Consider the following 16,579-nt stretch of genomic DNA (forward strand, 5'->3'; position numbering starts at 1 on the left):
GTACCTCGGCCGATCGTCCCCTGTGCCGAGACATTGAACCATGGCTATCTATCCACCATAAATCTCCGAGCGGACACGCAGGCATTTCAACAGAGTGCGCTAATGTCTGGCGATTTTGGGCAGGGCAGATAGTAGGCGGTACCAGAGATAGGTTGGACTGCGGCCGGTCCAGCAGCTGGGAATCTCGGCGCCGGATTGACATCTTGAGAATAGCTGAAGTAGCTGTGGTTGAATTGATAGTTGATCTAATGCCATGATACGTGAGAAGATGAATCAGGGGACGAATAAAGGACTGAGGATGCCTCGCATACTTGCGGATATGCCACAAAGCCTTTAGCCGATACAGAGCTCCGGAAAAATAAAAGAAACAGCATTAGTTAAAGGACTACTCGCATGTCATTATCAGGTTCACCGGACTTTGTCCGAGCCATCGAGGAACATTGAGCCGCTGGCTTTTTCAAATCTATTTCAAAGTCTTTCGTCTAACAAGTAAACCACAATACTATTCCCTCCATTTGAACTCAGCACTTGGAAATGCACCGAAAAAATGACGTACCTGGAGAATCAGGAGTAGCTCAGACAAGTGCACTGCTTTTGACGCTCCTGCCATAAGCCAAGAACGCATGAAAATAATGTGGACTTCTTCCGCGTCGCGACTTGCCAGCAAAAGACACGGCTCGCGGGACGATTCGGCATTGTGGCGACATCAGATCATTTTACCTAATTGCGGAAGGCCGGCGGAAGTTGGTAGAGCGCCTTGGTCCTTGGAACCCACCACCACGACCGCAACCCCGTCGACGCCAACCTGCCCTGTGCGCCGTGCTCGAGAATGGTACTCGCGAGCACCGCGCATAGGACTTGTTGATTCTCAAGCTCCAAGACTACCACGCCCAAGAATAGGTCCAAGGCTGCGCATGCTCCGCCCATCCCTCCAGACTCCACCGTTGTGTCTCCGCCCTGCCCCGCACGCGCGATGTGGATCCCACTGAGGGTCACACGCTCGTAGGTATGCATACTTAAGAGGCTCCAATGCGTGCCTGCCTGGCGCATAATCTTATCTTCTCCCTTTTCGCCTGGTAACGACCCCCTTTTCACGAAAAAAACGTCACGAAAACACTAGTGCTCTAACATGGGGTACGCTGCCGCCTCTCATCTGCACAGGACTCAAAGAAGAAGACTCATTTGTGCGCAGAATCATTATATCCGCCATCGTCGGCATCTTCGAGTGCATCGGTGGCGCGATCCTCGCCGTCTTCGAGATCATCGCGGGCGCCATCGAGTGTGTCTTTGGCGGTGCGTCCCCCCTTCCTTTCTCGCCTTCGGAGGCTGACGAGCTTTGTTCCCCACCACCCTCATCCTCATTACCACTACAGCGATATTCGCTGTGATACTCGGCGCCCTCGCGTGCATCGGTGAGATACTCTGCTGCGGGTGCGTGTCTGTCGTCTCGAGTGTGAGAAAGTTTAGACTGACGCCGTGTTGCGAACAGGTGCATATGATAGAGGGCTCCGGACGTAATAAGCGTGGTCTGGAGCCTAGGATATCGAATGCGCAACAGAAGCGGATGCTTAGTATACCACACAGCCGTAATTGTTGGGGCTGGTTATGATACAACCATATGATATTATATTATACATTGCGATAATAGACTTGTCTACTTGTTTGCCACGAATGTGGACACGAAGCGCTGGCCGTCGATGCCCACGTCCCGGGGCTATTTGACATCTTCGAGCGTGGGTGCCGTCTCTTCCTTGTAATGAAGCAAAAGATCCCACAGCCCCGCTTCCCGCCGAATGGATGGCACAGGGTGGTAAGCGCAGTTTTTTTCTTGAGAAAACTCAGGCAAAAGCAGCTAAACAAGGCCCAGTTATTCCTCGATTCTACGCCGATGCAAACTGAGGAGAAACTGGTGCAAAACCAGCCAAAATGGTCTGGGGCGCAGTAAAACTGGCGGAAAACCGAGTTTTGCCTTCGGTTTTTTTCAGGCGATTAAAGATTCCCCAGAAACCGTGAGAAGCTTCTAGTTGCTGCATACGACAAACTACTCCGGGGTCATAGTCGACGACATAGATAGCCGGTGCGAAACTGGCGACCGTCTCGACAGTGTGCTCGTAGTAGGATTTGTACATGGTGTGGATAAGCGAAGGCGAAGCTCTCGTCTTCGTTTACCAACACTACGTCCGAGTTGGAGTCTATTCGCCGTGTCCGGTGATGTGTTTGTTGGCTTTGTATGGGCCAGCGGCGATCCTGATACCCCAGGGCTCGTGTCGCCCCCTCCTGTCGCCTGTTGTCTTGTCCCTTGCAAAACTCCACGCCAGAGTCGGTGCAACGGTGCGCTTGGTTCGTGCGTCAGGCGCACGAAGGGCCTTCCAGATGAGGTTGTCGGGGCGAAGGTGACTAAGACATTTGGCAGGCTGACTTCCCCGACGTGAGGGTCTGCCTCGATAACCAAGACGTAAACGGCGCTGTCTCGTATGCGGCCAGCACTAGCGGAGGCGCGCCCGCAGGGCGACTTGCTGCGGCCGACCTGTCCCTGGAGTCTCAAATGCAACTGTCGTGGCCAAAAACTTACCACCCGCGAAGGTGACATCGCACTCGTCCAGAGAAGGCGAAGCCATGCCGCTCGACGTCGCAGGAGGGGGGAGAAATGGGGACACATCAAACAGCTCATGTCCCCCATCTCTCTGTCATTTCTTATCATCGGAATGGCGAGAAACAACAGCTAAAGCATGCAGCTTCGCGGTCAGTTGAAACCTGTTGAAACGCATTCTCCCCGGTTGGTCCTTATCGCCCCCCGAACCCCGATAGCGCCCAGTGAGGGACAATATTGATAATACGCTGCAGCTCAGTTGCAGCTCGCGTGCACTAGCCTCCTCTGCCGCGACCATGTTCCAAGTGGACCAGTCAACCCTCCTCCTCCTGGGAGCGCTCGCGGCTGCGCTCGTGCTATGGCGCAGGCACGTCTCGCGTCTTTCCATCGGCTACGTTTCTGGCCCCAAGGCATCCTGGCTGTATGGTAATGTTCTTCTGGCCGCTACCTGAGATGCGCGTACCCATGCTTTTCCGCAGGAAATATGAAGGATTTCGCCTATCAGAAGAATGTGGGCGACATGGACTTCCAGTTCGTCAAGCAGTACGGCAGGGTCTGGAGGATGCAAGGTCCATTGGGGGTGAGCCACCACCGGCCGAGCACGGTCACTCTCTCACAAGTTGTATTCTCCTAGATGGAGGTCCTCGTCATAGCGGATCCTAAGGCAGGTCATCGCAGTGCTTCGCAGCTTCACCCATTCGAACACCCAGCTTTATACCCAGGCGCTTCATCACTGCGTCCACAAGGCAGACGAAGTTTACATCAAACGAGTGGAAACGACCGAGCTCTTTCTTAAGATGACGGGTAAGGGACTTGTATGGGCTTCCGGTATGTGTACTGCCGATGCACACCCTCCTATGGCCTCATTACATCGTCTCCAGGCTCTATCCACGAGCGACAGCGCAAAATTATTGGCCCTGCTTTCAGCAATGCCCAGATCCGCTCATTCCTGCCGTTCTTCCGTGCGGGAGCTGCGAAAGTTTGTCCCTTCGCCTGTGGCCTTTTCTTCTTCTTTTCTTCGCGGCAACTAATAGTGATCGCATACAGCTGTCACAGAAATGGAAAGACGAGCTGCAGTCCAACGGCTCCACCGGCGACGGTATGGTGTGCGCAGTCGACAAATGGTTCAACCGAGTGACGCTTGATATTATTGGCGAAAGTCTGCATGGGCTATGGGCAACTTTCTACTGTGCGTACTGACGTCGAATTTGCGTAGCCGCTTTCGATTACAATTTCGGCGCCATCGATAACAAGGAAAACGAAGTGAGCAGCGCGATCGCCAACATGTTGTAAGTTCACCACGCTTCCATGAGTGGAGCGCATACGGTTTTGCTGGACGATTTTGTTTTTTGTAGCAACGGCGGCCGCCTCCGTCCATCGAAGCTAGATTTGCTGCTCAAGAGGACGTGGTACATGGTCCCCGAACCTGTCCTCCAGCTCATGCGCCACATCCCGACGAGGGAGCACAAGCGCTTCCACAGGTGCAGGCAGATCGTCGACAGAGTCTCTCGGCAGCTCATCGCCGAGAAGCGCGAGGCGCTCTTGGCCGAGTCCAAGGCGAACCGCGACATCCTCAGCGTGCTCGGTACGTACGTGCACATGCAGCGGCTCGATTCTGCCACAGCAACCCGTCTCACTGAGCCGCACCACACACAGTCCTGGCGAACGTGTCCGAGGACCCTCGTGCCCGTCTGAGCGACGAGGAGCTCGTCGCGCAGATGGCGACGCTCATACTCGCCGGGCACGTCACGACGGTGAGCACGCTGACCTGGGTCGCGTACGAGCTCGCGCGGCACCCAGACTACCAGGCCAAGATGCGCGAGGAGATCCGCGTGACGCGCGGCCGGCTGCGCGCGCATGGCGCACAGGACTTCAGCGTCGAGGACCTCGAGGGCATGCCTCTCGTCTCCAGCTGCTTGAAGGTACGGTTTTCCTAGTCTTGTGAGGTGTCGTCACCACGCCGGTACAGAGAATGACCCGATAAAAATTACAATGATGACAGGAAACGCTGCGGTTCCACCCGCCGCTGTACCACGTGTTCCGCGCCACGGCGGCCGACGACGTGATCCCCCTCGCGCAGCCGGTCCGGACGGCGTCGGGCAGGTACGTCACGGAGGTCCCCGTCGCCGCCGGCCAGCAGATCCTCTTCTCGGTCTGCGCGTACCAGCGGTGCGTGAGCAGCGTTCCGACAGAAAGCGCTGGGTTTTACTGAGCGTTTGCCCCTCCCCCCTCGCGCGCAGCCTGCCTGAGGTGTGGGGCGAAGACGCAGACGTGTGGAACCCGATGCGCTTCGTGGATGGGACGCTCGAGAGGCAGTCCAAACTCGGGCTCTATGCCAACCTGTGCGTGTGTGTTTTAGGTGCCAGTCCGCGCGTGCGCGCTGCCCGTGCTCACCTCAGCCTTGCTGCTCTGGCTCCAGCATGGCCTTCGCCGGCGGCGTCCGCGGGTGCCTTGGGTACGTCATTAAAATTTTATTTTATTCATTTATACTGTGCGCGAGTGCAAACTGACACGGGGCTGGCCCCGCAGATGGCGCTTTTCGTGCGTCGTCGGCTGTGTGCTCACATGGACGGCCGGCCTCACCCGTTTTTTTTTTCCTTCAGCATCGTGGAGACACTCGCCGTCATCGTCGAGCTGGTGGAGCACTTCCGGCTCGAGCCCACAGACGACACGGCGAAGATCATGCGCTTTCCCGCCGGCTTTCCGACGCCCGTCGTCGCTGGCAAGGAGCACGAGGGTCCGCAGCTGCTGCTCAAAGTCTCCCCCGTCCTCTAGGAGCGTCTCTCCCGTCTCTCTCGCGTCCAGCTGCCCTTGTCTGTTTCGCTAAACACATGTGTATTATTACTCAAAGACTTTTACGAGCAGTCGGTTGCATTGGACAGGGACTCGATTCAATGCACGATGCAACGCCCGAGAACTATGAAGATGCGGGTCTGGGATTGGGCTTATGAAATGCGTCTCTATTATTTATAGAGGTGCACGCGAGGTGTATTCAATGTTCCCTGAGGTCCGCCACTCATCGAGCCATCGCAGCCCCTGCTTGCCGAAGCTGCCGATTGACGGCGCTCAGCCTGACGATGTGTGCCTGCAGTCGTTCTTCCTAGCCTGTGCCGCTCGCTCGTCCAGGGACAGCCCGGGCAAGAAGAGCGTGCTTTCGTCGAGTCATGTTGTTGACGGCGCAATGGCTGCCAGCCGCGCCACGAAGCCACAGCAAAAAGTTCCCAACTCGAGGAGACCTGGAAACACTGAACGCGCCTGGTGTCACCCCCATTCCCCCACCCTCCTCTGGCCGCTTGTCTCGTTCTCCCCCTCGAAGGTTACACGCAGGAATCGGTGCAGTATGAATATTCTGGTGGTGACGTCAGACGCGCGAAGGGGCAAGAGAATGCTTCCGTGAAGTCGGCCAGGGACTTGGCCGCGCCACAAAGTCGCAGCGTGGTTCCCGACTCAAGGGCGAACTCGAGGCCTTGAACGTTTGGACAGCGGAATGCGCCGATCGCGCAGCATGACATGGAGCTTGGGGATGCGTCGCAAATGTTCAGAGGGTTGGGGGGAGCCATTGCCTTGCCGGTGCGTCGGCACGCCTTCATGTCGTCCCTGTGGTGCCCAGTTCTCGAGCTATGTGAATGTGTGGTCGGCGGTGCCGTCATGTGCTTCTTCGAAGTGGGAGGGGACATCCTCGGGTGGGTAGGTCGTCGACGGTGCGCGACCCGGTTGCCAGATACTTGTGTTCCACGGTATTTCGCACAGTCATATGCTCAAGCTTCGTCGAGAACAGCATCGGCGCGCTACTGTATCGTCGGGGCTGCTCAAGGCTGAACGTTGAACGTTTGAACCCGCGGATCGGGGTTAGAAGCCCTCGTTGTGCCCTAGACGGGATGCAATGCACACGACGGGCTGATACATTGGCCAGCGTTCCGCGCGGGCGGTCTAAGGATAGGAAGGTTCAAACACTTGCGCACATGTAGCCTAGTGCCTGTAGCGTAACTCGTAGGTAAAACTGTCGGCGCCCGCGGATGTCCATTGGTTCCTTGGAAGGGTTCTTTCCGAATACCTGTGCCTGCTGTTTGGAGGAGCCGAAGAGCGTTGGGAGAACGGGAGTTGCGAAGAGACTCTGCAGCGTGGACATTCTCGCGCTCGGGCTGGGATGGCGAATATCAAAGCGGAAGGATGGGTCATTCACACGTAGTAGATGGACATGCATGGAGACGAACAGCGTTTCTAGAGGGAAGACATGACCACATGAGCTGATTGTAAACTTGACTCGCATCCTTGAGGTTCAGCGCTCAGCCGCGGGTGGGAAGGTACGCCACTGGGCTGGTCTCAACAGAGCCTCCGTCCGATGCTCGGTGGTAGCTGCGTCCGTCCCCCGACGCTGGGCGAAAACTATAATGTCCTGTGATTGTGGCCGTTGCTGTCATGCGTGTGGTGACATGAACGGCGTATGGTGCAGCGATCTGCGCCTGACACACCAAGAGAGCTGTCAAGAAGGGCATCCGACTGTGACGTTTTGCCCGATGGACACCACATGAGATGCCCACCCTTCATCTGCCCTCTCTTGTCCATCGACTCGCACCGCGCTTGCAAGTCTCGCGCTCCACTTCGGATGGCCTCTGGCCGATGGACGTCGTCGTGGGAGCGCGAGATTGAATCCATCGAACGATTGAAATCTGCGAGGCGTGTCAATGTCCTTTCTCGGCGCGCGGGAACATCTCGGCATGGCTTCGACGATCCGCGAGGCTCTGGACCGCCAACAGGGCATCCCGACAGGTTCAGGCTCGCCTGCGACTCTGCGCCACTCGCCAGTGCTTGGCCTCTGGCACATCCTCGCAGGGGGGCCCCGTCGGAAACTCCGCGAGCCGACTCCGTTGATGCGCTCGTTGCAGACGCCAGACCAGGGGACACGGCGTTCCCCGTCCAGGCTTCTATTATGCCAACCATGTCCGCACACGCCAAAGCATGCACGGAAGCACGACCAAAACAGCGCGGCGACCGTCCCGTGCAATCTCGTCAAGATACCGAACCCACACACATGATCTCTGCGACTATATGAACGTGGGTCTTCGTCTGCCCTCGTCTGCCCTGCTCTCTCTTCCACGACGAGATGCACAGCGAGCACGACTCCCAGACTAGCCCCGGCACCCCGCCGCCTCCAGAGCCGGCCGCCCAGCCCACGGTCGTGACTACCCCGCAGGCTGCTGACACCGTCGCCATCCCTGCCGTCAACATCCTCCCAAGCACTCCGCCTCAGCCTGAAAGCGCAAGCGCAGATCCTCCACATTCCATTCACTCCAATGTCGATCCAACGTCTGTCCCGCTCCCTCAGTCCACCACCTCGCTCGTCGCGCCCTCATCTGCCCCATCGCACCCGCCAGCACCCGCTCCAGCAGCAGCAGCAGCAGCCAGCAGCCCATCCCAGCAGCCGTTCACGCCCGCGCAAGTGCCCGAGCTCGTCGGCTCCCGCCGCTCATCTCTGCAAGCCCCGCCCCCACTACCTCCCAAACCGATCTTCCCACCCGTGACCGAGCAGCCGCCGCGCCGGCGGAACACGCGCTCGCCCTCGCCGCGCTTCTCGTATGACGTCGCCGCCCCTGCCGCCACCGCCGCTGCTGCTGTTGCCCCCGAGGCAGGCCCGTCCTCGCGCCCGCTCTCGCTGCACGTCCACACGCCCCGCGAAGAGCGCTTCGCGCCGCTCGCCATGAGCGGGCCCTACCCCGCCTCGCCCGTCCTCGCCGGCGCCGGCGCCGGCATCGCAGCCGTGCAGAGCGAGTCACCGCTACTCACGCTCGCGCGCCCGCCGCGCGCGCTCAGCTTCCCCGAGGGCCAACCCCCGCCGCCGCGCACGCGCCCCCCCTCCGAAGGCCCCCACCCGCCCCCACCTGCGCGCTCGCGCTCCGAAGGCCAGCAGCCCCCGCCGCGGGCGACGCGCGGCCCGGCGAGCAACGCGAACCTCGCGCCCCGCGCGGACTACTTTGTGGCGCCGAGGCCGGTGAGCGGGAATGGACATGGACATGGACACGCGAGTGTGTATGGGAACGGGAACGGGGGTGGTGGGGCTGGGGCTGGGGCTGGGGCTGGGGCTGGGGCTGGGTTTGGGAGTGGGTTTGGGCCGGGCATCCCCGAGCCGGTCTTTGAGGAGCACGCGTCGCGGCGCATGTCCCGCCGGTCGGTGTACGATAACGCGGACGGGAGCTTCTCGACGATGGTGAGTGATATTTTGTCTGTTGGCGATATGCGCTTTGTTGCGTGCTCCCGGTGGGGGGCGGGTCGAGAAAAAGAGACCGGTCACGTCGCGAAGACGCCCATATCGCGTTCATTATAACGCGCTTGGACCCTGGCGGGGCTGTCCTCGTTTTCTGACGTATGTCCCGGACGTCCGTCATGTTCCCCGCGAGAAGCACGGCACCGCGAACAAAAGGCTGCATCGTGGTGCCACAGTCCACGCCCGACATTCGTGGCCTGTGGCGGACGTAACTTTCCGTGTAATATGGATGTATCACGGGCAGGGAAGACCTGTATCAAGAGTGGCGCGCGTGTGCACGTTCGCAGCCCGATACACAGCCCTCTGGTGCCGCACCCGCATGCGCCCACACACATATCCCGCTTGTGTATGCGTGCGCCGCCGTCCCTTCTCCCGCGCGTCCCATGTCGACCCTCGCGCTGATCCCCAGTTCCCTCTTCCAGACCCGCGAGAAGACCGTCGGCGAGCGGCTGAAGCCGACGCTGGACAATGCCAGGGAGGAGCTGAAGAACTACAGGCTGAAAGGTGAGCACTACTTTGTGTGGCGTTGCCGCGGCGCGATCCCTCTCGAGAGAGAGACAGAGACAGAGACAGAGAGACGGTTTCGGGTGGCTCACGCGACTTTTTGTTCCCTCCCTCCTTCCTCCCGGGAACTCACCTGTCATTCTCTCCCGCAACACAGCGCGCGCGACGGGGTGGTCCCTGAACTTTGCGATCGGCGCGCAGGTCGCGCTGGGCGCGTTCACGACCGGGATCGCGGCGGCGACGTCGGGGCGGCAGACGTCGATCGCGACATCGGTGCTCGGGGGGCTGTCGACGCTCGCCGCGTCGTACCTCGCCAAGGCGCGCGGCTCGGGCGAGCCCGAGCACTCGACCGCGTGCGTCAAGGACCTCGAGAACTTTGTGCGCGAGGCCGAGGCCTGGGTCCTCGACCACGGCCACCGCGTCGCCTCCGCGACGGACGACAACAGCCACAGCCACAGCCACAGCGACGACGGGGCTGCGCTCGACATGGCCGTCGCACGCTTTCGCGCGAGGTTTGAGGAGATCATGGGGAAGCCGCCGACGGGGCTCGCGCAGATGTTCAAGGAGAAGATGATGTCGCCGTCGTCCCCCGTGTGACGGCCGGAGGGTGTCGTTCGTGGAGAGGATGGGCGTCGTCCCCCGAGGGATTCTCTTTCATTGGGCGGTCACAGCGGGAGAAAGAGCCGCTCCCTTTCTTTTGGCCTTTACATCGTTCGGCTTTTTTGAACGCTCCTTTTTGGACACTTTTCCCGCAGCACTTGTCGTGTACGTGTACTTTGAGGACGGTCTTTGGGGCTGGTAGCATAGCATAGCAGCAGCATAAGCCAATTCTTGTATCTTATTTCTTACAGCTGTACTAATCGCATTGTAGTGTAGTAGAGCAACACACGCGTGTCGCGTTGCATACGGGCTCGCGCCTGGTGGACGTTCTAACCTCATTATCTGCACTCAAGTCGTGGAAACGGGTGACGGCTCGTGGGCCAGCAGGTATGGGCCTCCCCGCTTGCCACCTGCTACGATGTTTTGCTGACCATATACGCACTCTGGCAGTCCGGCCTCTGCGGGCGCCTTCCAGAAGAGACGGCACGGGGCTGGGCGCCTGCGCAACGTCGCGAAATTTTTAGCTCAAATGGTCCTTCTAGACACGAGACAGATTAGGATGTCTTTTTGGCTAAAAGAGGCATGAAAAGAGTTTAACAACATTTTCTGAAAACAGCCTTGCTCTTTCAATGAAGAAGGAGCACTATTTTTGGAAATATCTTTAGTGAAAAGGCCACATATTTGTGATGCAAAGAGAAACCTTTGCGCCTATCAAGGTGGAAATAGATGCCCTAGGTTCATCTGTAAGCACTATAGATATTGTCATTACTCTTTGCATCACAAATATATGGCTTTTTCACTACGAAATATTTCCAAAAATAATGCTCCTCTTTTTGGTACTATTTCCGCTGAAAGTTTCTCACATCTTTTCTGCTGAAAGGGTCGGGCTATTTTTGGAAATTTTGTTGAGCTCTTTTTGTGCCTCTTTTAGCTGAAATGATCTCTTGATTGGTCTCGTGAGAGCCAGGAGAGTGTTCAGAAATGAGGGGAAGGCTGGCAGATTTATAGTAGGCTTAGACAGTGTGTTGGCGGGCCTTTCGCGACTCCGAGTCGGAGGGATGTACACCTCGGTCCGTCTTCGCTTTCATTGATTTCGCCAATTATACTGTATTACCAAAACATACGAAGCCCCGTCGCGTGAAGATACACGGCGAGAGGGCGAAAGCTGGAGTCGAGGGGACACAAAACCAGCTGTCCGAGAGCGCGCGGCCAGTGGCAAGCGGCTGGTCAGTCGGGATACCGTGACAGGACGTGACATAACGTGACAGCTTGTGACTATATCAGGTCTTGGCTAATAGCACCGCCGTCACGCAGCCGTTGCAGTCAGGGCCCCGGTCGCGCACCAACGTTGGGGTACCAGAAACATGTCCGGTGCTGTTCTATAGCTCAACGCTGGACACCCGTACTGTTGCCGAGCAGGCTCAGGTCAAATTTTCAAAACCCAAGTCAGAAACCCAAATCTGATACCATCAGCGCTACCAACCTCCGAGTGCACTGGGGCCTCTTACTCTGAGCATTTCGAGCGTTTTCAGCACAAATAATCGATTAATATTGCATGTATACGAGGTTAGAAGTCAAATGAAGCATGTCAATTATCGTTGGCAGGCCAGGCGGTGGGGTGAACAGCGATGGCAGCGTTAGGCGCCCATTTTCCGTATGGAAGCAGCGTGTCGGGGCTTGGCCGGGACCCGAAGCATCCCTTGCCGTCGGAGTCGTTGCAGGCGTGCTTGACCTTGCCCTCCTGTGTAGCTATTTTACTAAATGTATGTATATTATCGGCTGCTAACCTGGCTATGATCAATATTACCTAGTGAGAACAAGTCATGTTACTGTACCAATACTCGCTATATTTTAAGGTAATAGACACAGCCCTTGTGCTGCTGACTTAGGGTTATGCTCTAGATAAGATAATCGAAGCTTCGGGCGCTTGATTACCGTTTCGATAAGCCCGGGTCAGATAATGGTCCTCGGCCCGCTACTACTCTTATTGACCTCAGAGTATACAGATACAGCACATTACATGCTTTCATACAATCTAAAAGACCTAAAAATGCCATACATAACCCAGACTGATGTCTGTGTGCGGAAAGGTGCTGGGGCGCTCATTACACAGTTGGCCATCAGCTTTGTGATCCGGACTTGGGTTTTGGGGATTTGACCTGAGCCTGCTCGGCAACCGTACACCCGGGCAATATTATTATACACGGTTTTTAATAATAATAAAACAGGTGAAGCATGTAAAAATGGGATGTTGACGAATGGTCTCCGCCATGCGCCTCCGGCGATGGTCAAACCGGCGCGCGAGGCTTTCCGCCCCTCCAGGTACAGCCCTCCACCTACGCCACGATCACTGGAGGACTCTGATCAATGTTTGGTAGCGATAGGCGATTGATAGACCCGAGGGATTGCACAGGAGCAGGAGCTGTGGCGTGTCCCAGCTAGTGTCGCTGTCCCAATTGGTGGTCTAGGCCTACAGTAGTATACGAAACGTATTGGCGAGTGTCCGCTGTGTGCGGGCATGCAATATGCAGCCCTGAGCCGATCCTCTGATCCTGATCACAGCCGCGGCGTGTCCTGTGACAGGTGCTCCGTCGCGTGTTTCGTCACAGGCATCGCGGCGCGGCCAACGCGTCGGGGGAGGGGACGTCATATACAGTAAAGGAGCGGCTACGCGATGTGCCTCCACCCCGCTTCTTCTCTCGCGAGCACACGCCTTGCACCTCTTCCTCGTGGACTCTGACGCAGGGTTCCCTCCCAACTTGAATGTTTAGCCCTTTCTGTACTTGTCGATAAGCGTGTTCTGGGCACAGCCTCAAGGAGGCTGGCATACGAGACCATCCCGACGGCCGGCGTGGGCGATAAGCGCCTCTAACCGAGGATCCTCATTCGATCGCACCGTGGGAGTCCGTAGAATCCCTCGAGGGATCAGCCGGAGGCAAAGGAAAATTGGCCTGGCGCCGGCGACGGGATGAGCCCTGGCGGTGGCGTTTCGAGCCCATAGCTCTTATCTCTCCTCAAAAACGCTCCGTCCAAGCTCATCTCACCTTCATTCCCCTCCGCCGCGACCACCCACCATGCCCATGACATACACGCACAGGATAAACGCTTTCGTGCGTCCCCCGCCCCCTCGAACGTCCTACGGTGCGAACTCACCCGGCTGACCACCCAGGTAGCAGACTCGTTCGTCGGCAGGTGGTTCCAGCTCGAGGGCTCCGGCCACCGGAGAGAGCGCATAGGCTCGCGGTTCTTGGTCCGTCACCACCCTGTTGTCTGGCACCGCTTTCCCGACTGATGTCCCTGCCCCGCAGACCGAGATTCGTGCAGGCTTCACAACATGGGTGCGTTCTCGGCTCACCACGCGATGCCCGCCGTAGCTGATCACGCCCCACAGGCTGCCATGGCATATATCGTGCGTCCCCTCATCACAGTGTCCACCCGCCGTCTCCCGTGCTCACCCGGAGCGCAACCAGATTTCCGTCAACGCTTCCATCATCAAGGACACCGGCGGCACCTGTGTGTGCACACAATCCGACCAATGCGTCAGTGACCAGACGTACCTCGACTGCGTCGCCGTGGTGCAACGCGACCTCATCACGACGACAGCCGCGGTCTCTGCGCTGGCGTCCTTCCTCATGGGCTTCCTCGCGAACCTACCCGTCGGCATGGCGCCTGGGCTCGGGTTGAACGCATACGTGAGTCAGCCGTCATTCATTTCCCTCCCGCTGGCGTGGTTCCCGTTGCGCCCATCATGCGCGTGATTTTCGCGGAACAGAGTCTGGGGAAACTTTTTTGCTAGCCGATGCAGACGTCTCCCTGCGCGCCGCGCGGCGTAGTGCTGGCCCTCCTGCTGTTGCTGCCCCGCCCTAGGGCCTGCTGGCGCCGGTCATGGAGCGGTGCGCGCGGGTGCTGTATCGGACATTCCACGCCTCCGACATTTTCATGTGCACTCTTGATGCACTTACCGATACGCCCACGTCCGATGACAGCTGATTTGAAACGTGCTAACTATGTATTGCAGTTCACATATTCTGTCGTTGGGTACGTCACGGTCTAACTACACTTGCATCGCTTGCGCCCTGACGGCATGTGCTCGTCCGCAGCTTCCACGGCAGCGGCATTATCACGTATCGCGAGGCACTCGCTGCCGTTTTTCTGGAGGGGTAAGCTTCTGCCGCAGCCATGAGGAAAGGCTGTGCTTACCAGCGTGCTGCAGCTGGCTTTTCTTTATCCTTTCCCTGCTCGGCCTGCGGCAATGGCTCGCCCGTATCATGCCGCAGTCGCTCGTCTTGTCCGTCGGCGCCGGTATCGGTCTCTACATTGCGTGAGTACCATGCTCCTGGTTCTTGAACCGTACCTGATCCGCTATCGCAGATTCATCGGCTTGTGTACGTTTCCGTCACCTGACGTCCGCGCTCTGCCCCGCTGACTTGTCCACAGCATCAGGCGGTCTTAACGTGGTTGGTGGTGACACTACTAACCTCGTCGGCCTCGGCGGCTGTCTACCCCAGTACTACGAGTCGTCTACCCTAGTTGGTTACTGCGCCTCACACGTCCTGCAGGCGCCGACGATGTGGCTGGGTATCTTTGTCGGCGGCATCTTCACGGTCTTCCTGATGCTCTACCGCATCAAGGGTGCGATCCTTATTGGCATCTTCCTGACGAGCATTATCAGCTGGCCGCGGCCGACGTCGGTGACGGCTTTCCCGCATACCGCCGCAGGCGACGAGGCGTTCGACTTCTTCAAGCAGGTCGTCGCCTTCCACCCGCTGCAGCTCATCGGCAACGCGATCGACTACAACCAGTACGGCAAAGGCCGGGTGTGGTACGCGCTCATCACGTTCCTGTACGTCGACATCCTCGACACGACCGGCACCCTGTACTCGATGGCCAAGTTCGCTGGCCTGCGCGACCCGGTCACGCTCGACTTTGAGGGCTCGACGATCGCGTACTGCGTCGACGCGTTCAGCATCAGCATGGGCGCGCTCATGGGCACCTCGCCCGTCACCGCCTTCATCGAGTCCGCGACGGGCATCTCCGAGGGCGGCAAGACGGGCATCACGGCGATGACGACCGGCGCCGCCTTCTTCGTCTGCGTCTTCTTCGCCCCGATCTTTGCGAGCATCCCCTCCTGGGCGACCGGCGGCGCGCTCGTCATCGTCGGCTCGCTCATGATCCGCAACGTGCGCGACATCAACTGGGACTACATCGGCGACGCGGTGCCCGCCTTCCTGACGCTCATCATCATCCCGCTCACGTACAACATCGCGTACGGCGTCATCGCCGGCATCATCTCCTTCGTCCTCATCAACGGCGTCGCGTGGGCCCTGCGCAGGACCTTTGGCGAGCGCTCCGTCCCGCCCAACTACGACGCGAGCGAGGCCTGGGTCATCCCGCCCGGCGGCATTGTCCCCACGTGGATGCGCGTCGTCGCGGCGCGCGTCAGGCTCGCGCGCGGCCACGGCAGTCGCGCGGACCTGCAGCAGCAGCAGCATCAGGAGGGCGTCGAGATGCAGTACGGCGCGCGCGAGAGCCCCGACGACGAATCGCTCGAGAAGCCCGCCTCCGCGAACACCGAGCCTATCGAGGAGAAGGGGTTGTGAGTGGTGAATGTAGGAGGGTCTCCGGGGAAGGGTGAGAGGTTTCTAAGTTATTCTTTTTTTTTACAGTTGATTGTCGTTCATGCTGCGGCGTATGTTAGGGAAGAGGGAAAGTTGGTTGTTTGTATTTGTACTGTGCTGAGAGAGCTCGAAGTTGCTGTAGCTTTTCGATTGCGTATGTGCTGTCTATCTGTCGTTGCGTAGAATTTTTCTTTTTCTGTCTTTTGTTTGTAGCGGTTCTTTGGTTAGGGCGGGAGAGACGACGAGAGGATCGTGCTTCTGTACATGTGCACTTGCACGCTGCTCTTTGTTGTTTCTGCGCCGGCACGCTCATTTGACACGTCTGATAATATACACCTGGCTGTTAGAGTCATGTTAATGCCAGTATTGAGCCTGAGAGATTGAAGATATCCTCCGGCATGGCTAAGCGCTCAAACAGCGACAAGGAAAGAGAGCGTTCTTTGAGTCTATTAGTAGATGAAGTTATAGCTGCAAGTAATCGACCCTCTTAGTGACTGGTAATTGCATAGCGAAAAAAGGAGACATACCGAGACAAGAGGTGCAGAATTGCGGAAAGTTGTGGGCCATAGCTGTATGTGAACTGTCAGATGTGGTAGGAGAACACGCTCGCCGAGCCGCATTGCCGTAGAGCTCGAAGAGTGGGATGGCGAGGAGCTTCGCGACGGCAGAGCCTTTGCACAGGCGCGTCGCGGCAAGACTTGTGTATACGCACTTCGTTGGGAATCTGGGCTCCGGTGAATCCTAGGTCCTTTACCGGCGGACACTGGCCGCTGGGAGCCCTCGGCGGCTTTTCGACTTGTCCTGCTCGCGATGCGGGGCTGGACCTGGGCAACTGATGACGACATCACGAGCTTCTGAGATCTGATGTTACATCATGTGACCTGCTATAACTTGTGGGCGATCGCGCATTTTTCTTCTTCTTCTCTCTCTTCCTCTCCACTCGGATCCCTGCAGGTGTGAGCGGAGAGGAAGAGGTCGAATCTTTCGGCTAAAAATCACAAAACC

The 16,579-nt window shown here is 58.0% G+C and overlaps 4 protein-coding genes across 4 annotated transcripts; all 4 read left to right on the top strand.

The window, feature by feature from the left end:
* Nucleotides 1–1,129: 1,129 nt before the first annotated feature.
* Nucleotides 1,130–1,388, top strand: PHACADRAFT_200049 (uncharacterized protein; the record flags this gene model as incomplete). Its single annotated transcript, XM_007400315.1, has 2 exons — nt 1,130–1,134; nt 1,193–1,388. The coding sequence occupies 2 exons, from the start codon at nt 1,130–1,132 to the stop codon at nt 1,386–1,388; spliced, it is 201 nt and encodes a 66-aa protein (XP_007400377.1).
* Nucleotides 1,389–2,809: 1,421 nt separating this feature from the next.
* PHACADRAFT_213095 (uncharacterized protein) lies at nt 2,810–5,365 on the top strand (the record flags this gene model as incomplete). The annotated part of the gene is made up of 13 exons (XM_007400316.1): nt 2,810–3,016; nt 3,070–3,170; nt 3,244–3,418; nt 3,472–3,569; nt 3,638–3,749; nt 3,807–3,879; nt 3,946–4,175; nt 4,247–4,512; nt 4,593–4,759; nt 4,831–4,932; nt 5,010–5,045; nt 5,120–5,131; nt 5,194–5,365. The coding sequence occupies exons 1-13, from the start codon at nt 2,887–2,889 to the stop codon at nt 5,363–5,365; spliced, it is 1,674 nt and encodes a 557-aa protein (XP_007400378.1). The 5' UTR covers nt 2,810–2,886.
* Nucleotides 5,366–9,629: 4,264 nt separating this feature from the next.
* Nucleotides 9,630–9,953, top strand: PHACADRAFT_103469 (uncharacterized protein; the record flags this gene model as incomplete). The annotated part of the gene is made up of 1 exon (XM_007400317.1): nt 9,630–9,953. A coding segment is annotated over one exon (324 nt), but the record flags the coding sequence as incomplete, so codon positions are not given.
* A 3,176-nt stretch (nt 9,954–13,129) lies between these two features.
* Nucleotides 13,130–16,139, top strand: PHACADRAFT_263254 (uncharacterized protein). The gene is made up of 10 exons (XM_007400318.1): nt 13,130–13,206; nt 13,265–13,294; nt 13,348–13,365; nt 13,427–13,648; nt 13,975–13,994; nt 14,057–14,116; nt 14,170–14,277; nt 14,328–14,341; nt 14,394–16,042; nt 16,102–16,139. The coding sequence occupies exons 3-9, from the start codon at nt 13,354–13,356 to the stop codon at nt 15,554–15,556; spliced, it is 1,599 nt and encodes a 532-aa protein (XP_007400380.1). The 5' UTR covers nt 13,130–13,206; nt 13,265–13,294; nt 13,348–13,353; the 3' UTR covers nt 15,557–16,042; nt 16,102–16,139.
* The last annotated feature ends 440 nt before the right edge of the window (nt 16,140–16,579 follow it).

The sequence above is a fragment of the Phanerochaete carnosa genome, assembly GCF_000300595.1.
Source record: "Phanerochaete carnosa HHB-10118-sp unplaced genomic scaffold PHACAscaffold_10, whole genome shotgun sequence".
In the NCBI taxonomy this organism is placed as follows: domain Eukaryota; kingdom Fungi; phylum Basidiomycota; class Agaricomycetes; order Polyporales; family Phanerochaetaceae; genus Phanerochaete; species Phanerochaete carnosa.

Coding starts and splice junctions, on each gene's coding strand:
- PHACADRAFT_263254 (XM_007400318.1), top strand. Junction 13,649..13,974: donor GGCTCGGGTTGAACGCATAC/GTGAGTCAGCCG, acceptor TATGTATTGCAG/TTCACATATTCTGTCGTTGG. Junction 13,995..14,056: donor TTCACATATTCTGTCGTTGG/GTACGTCACGGT, acceptor GCTCGTCCGCAG/CTTCCACGGCAGCGGCATTA.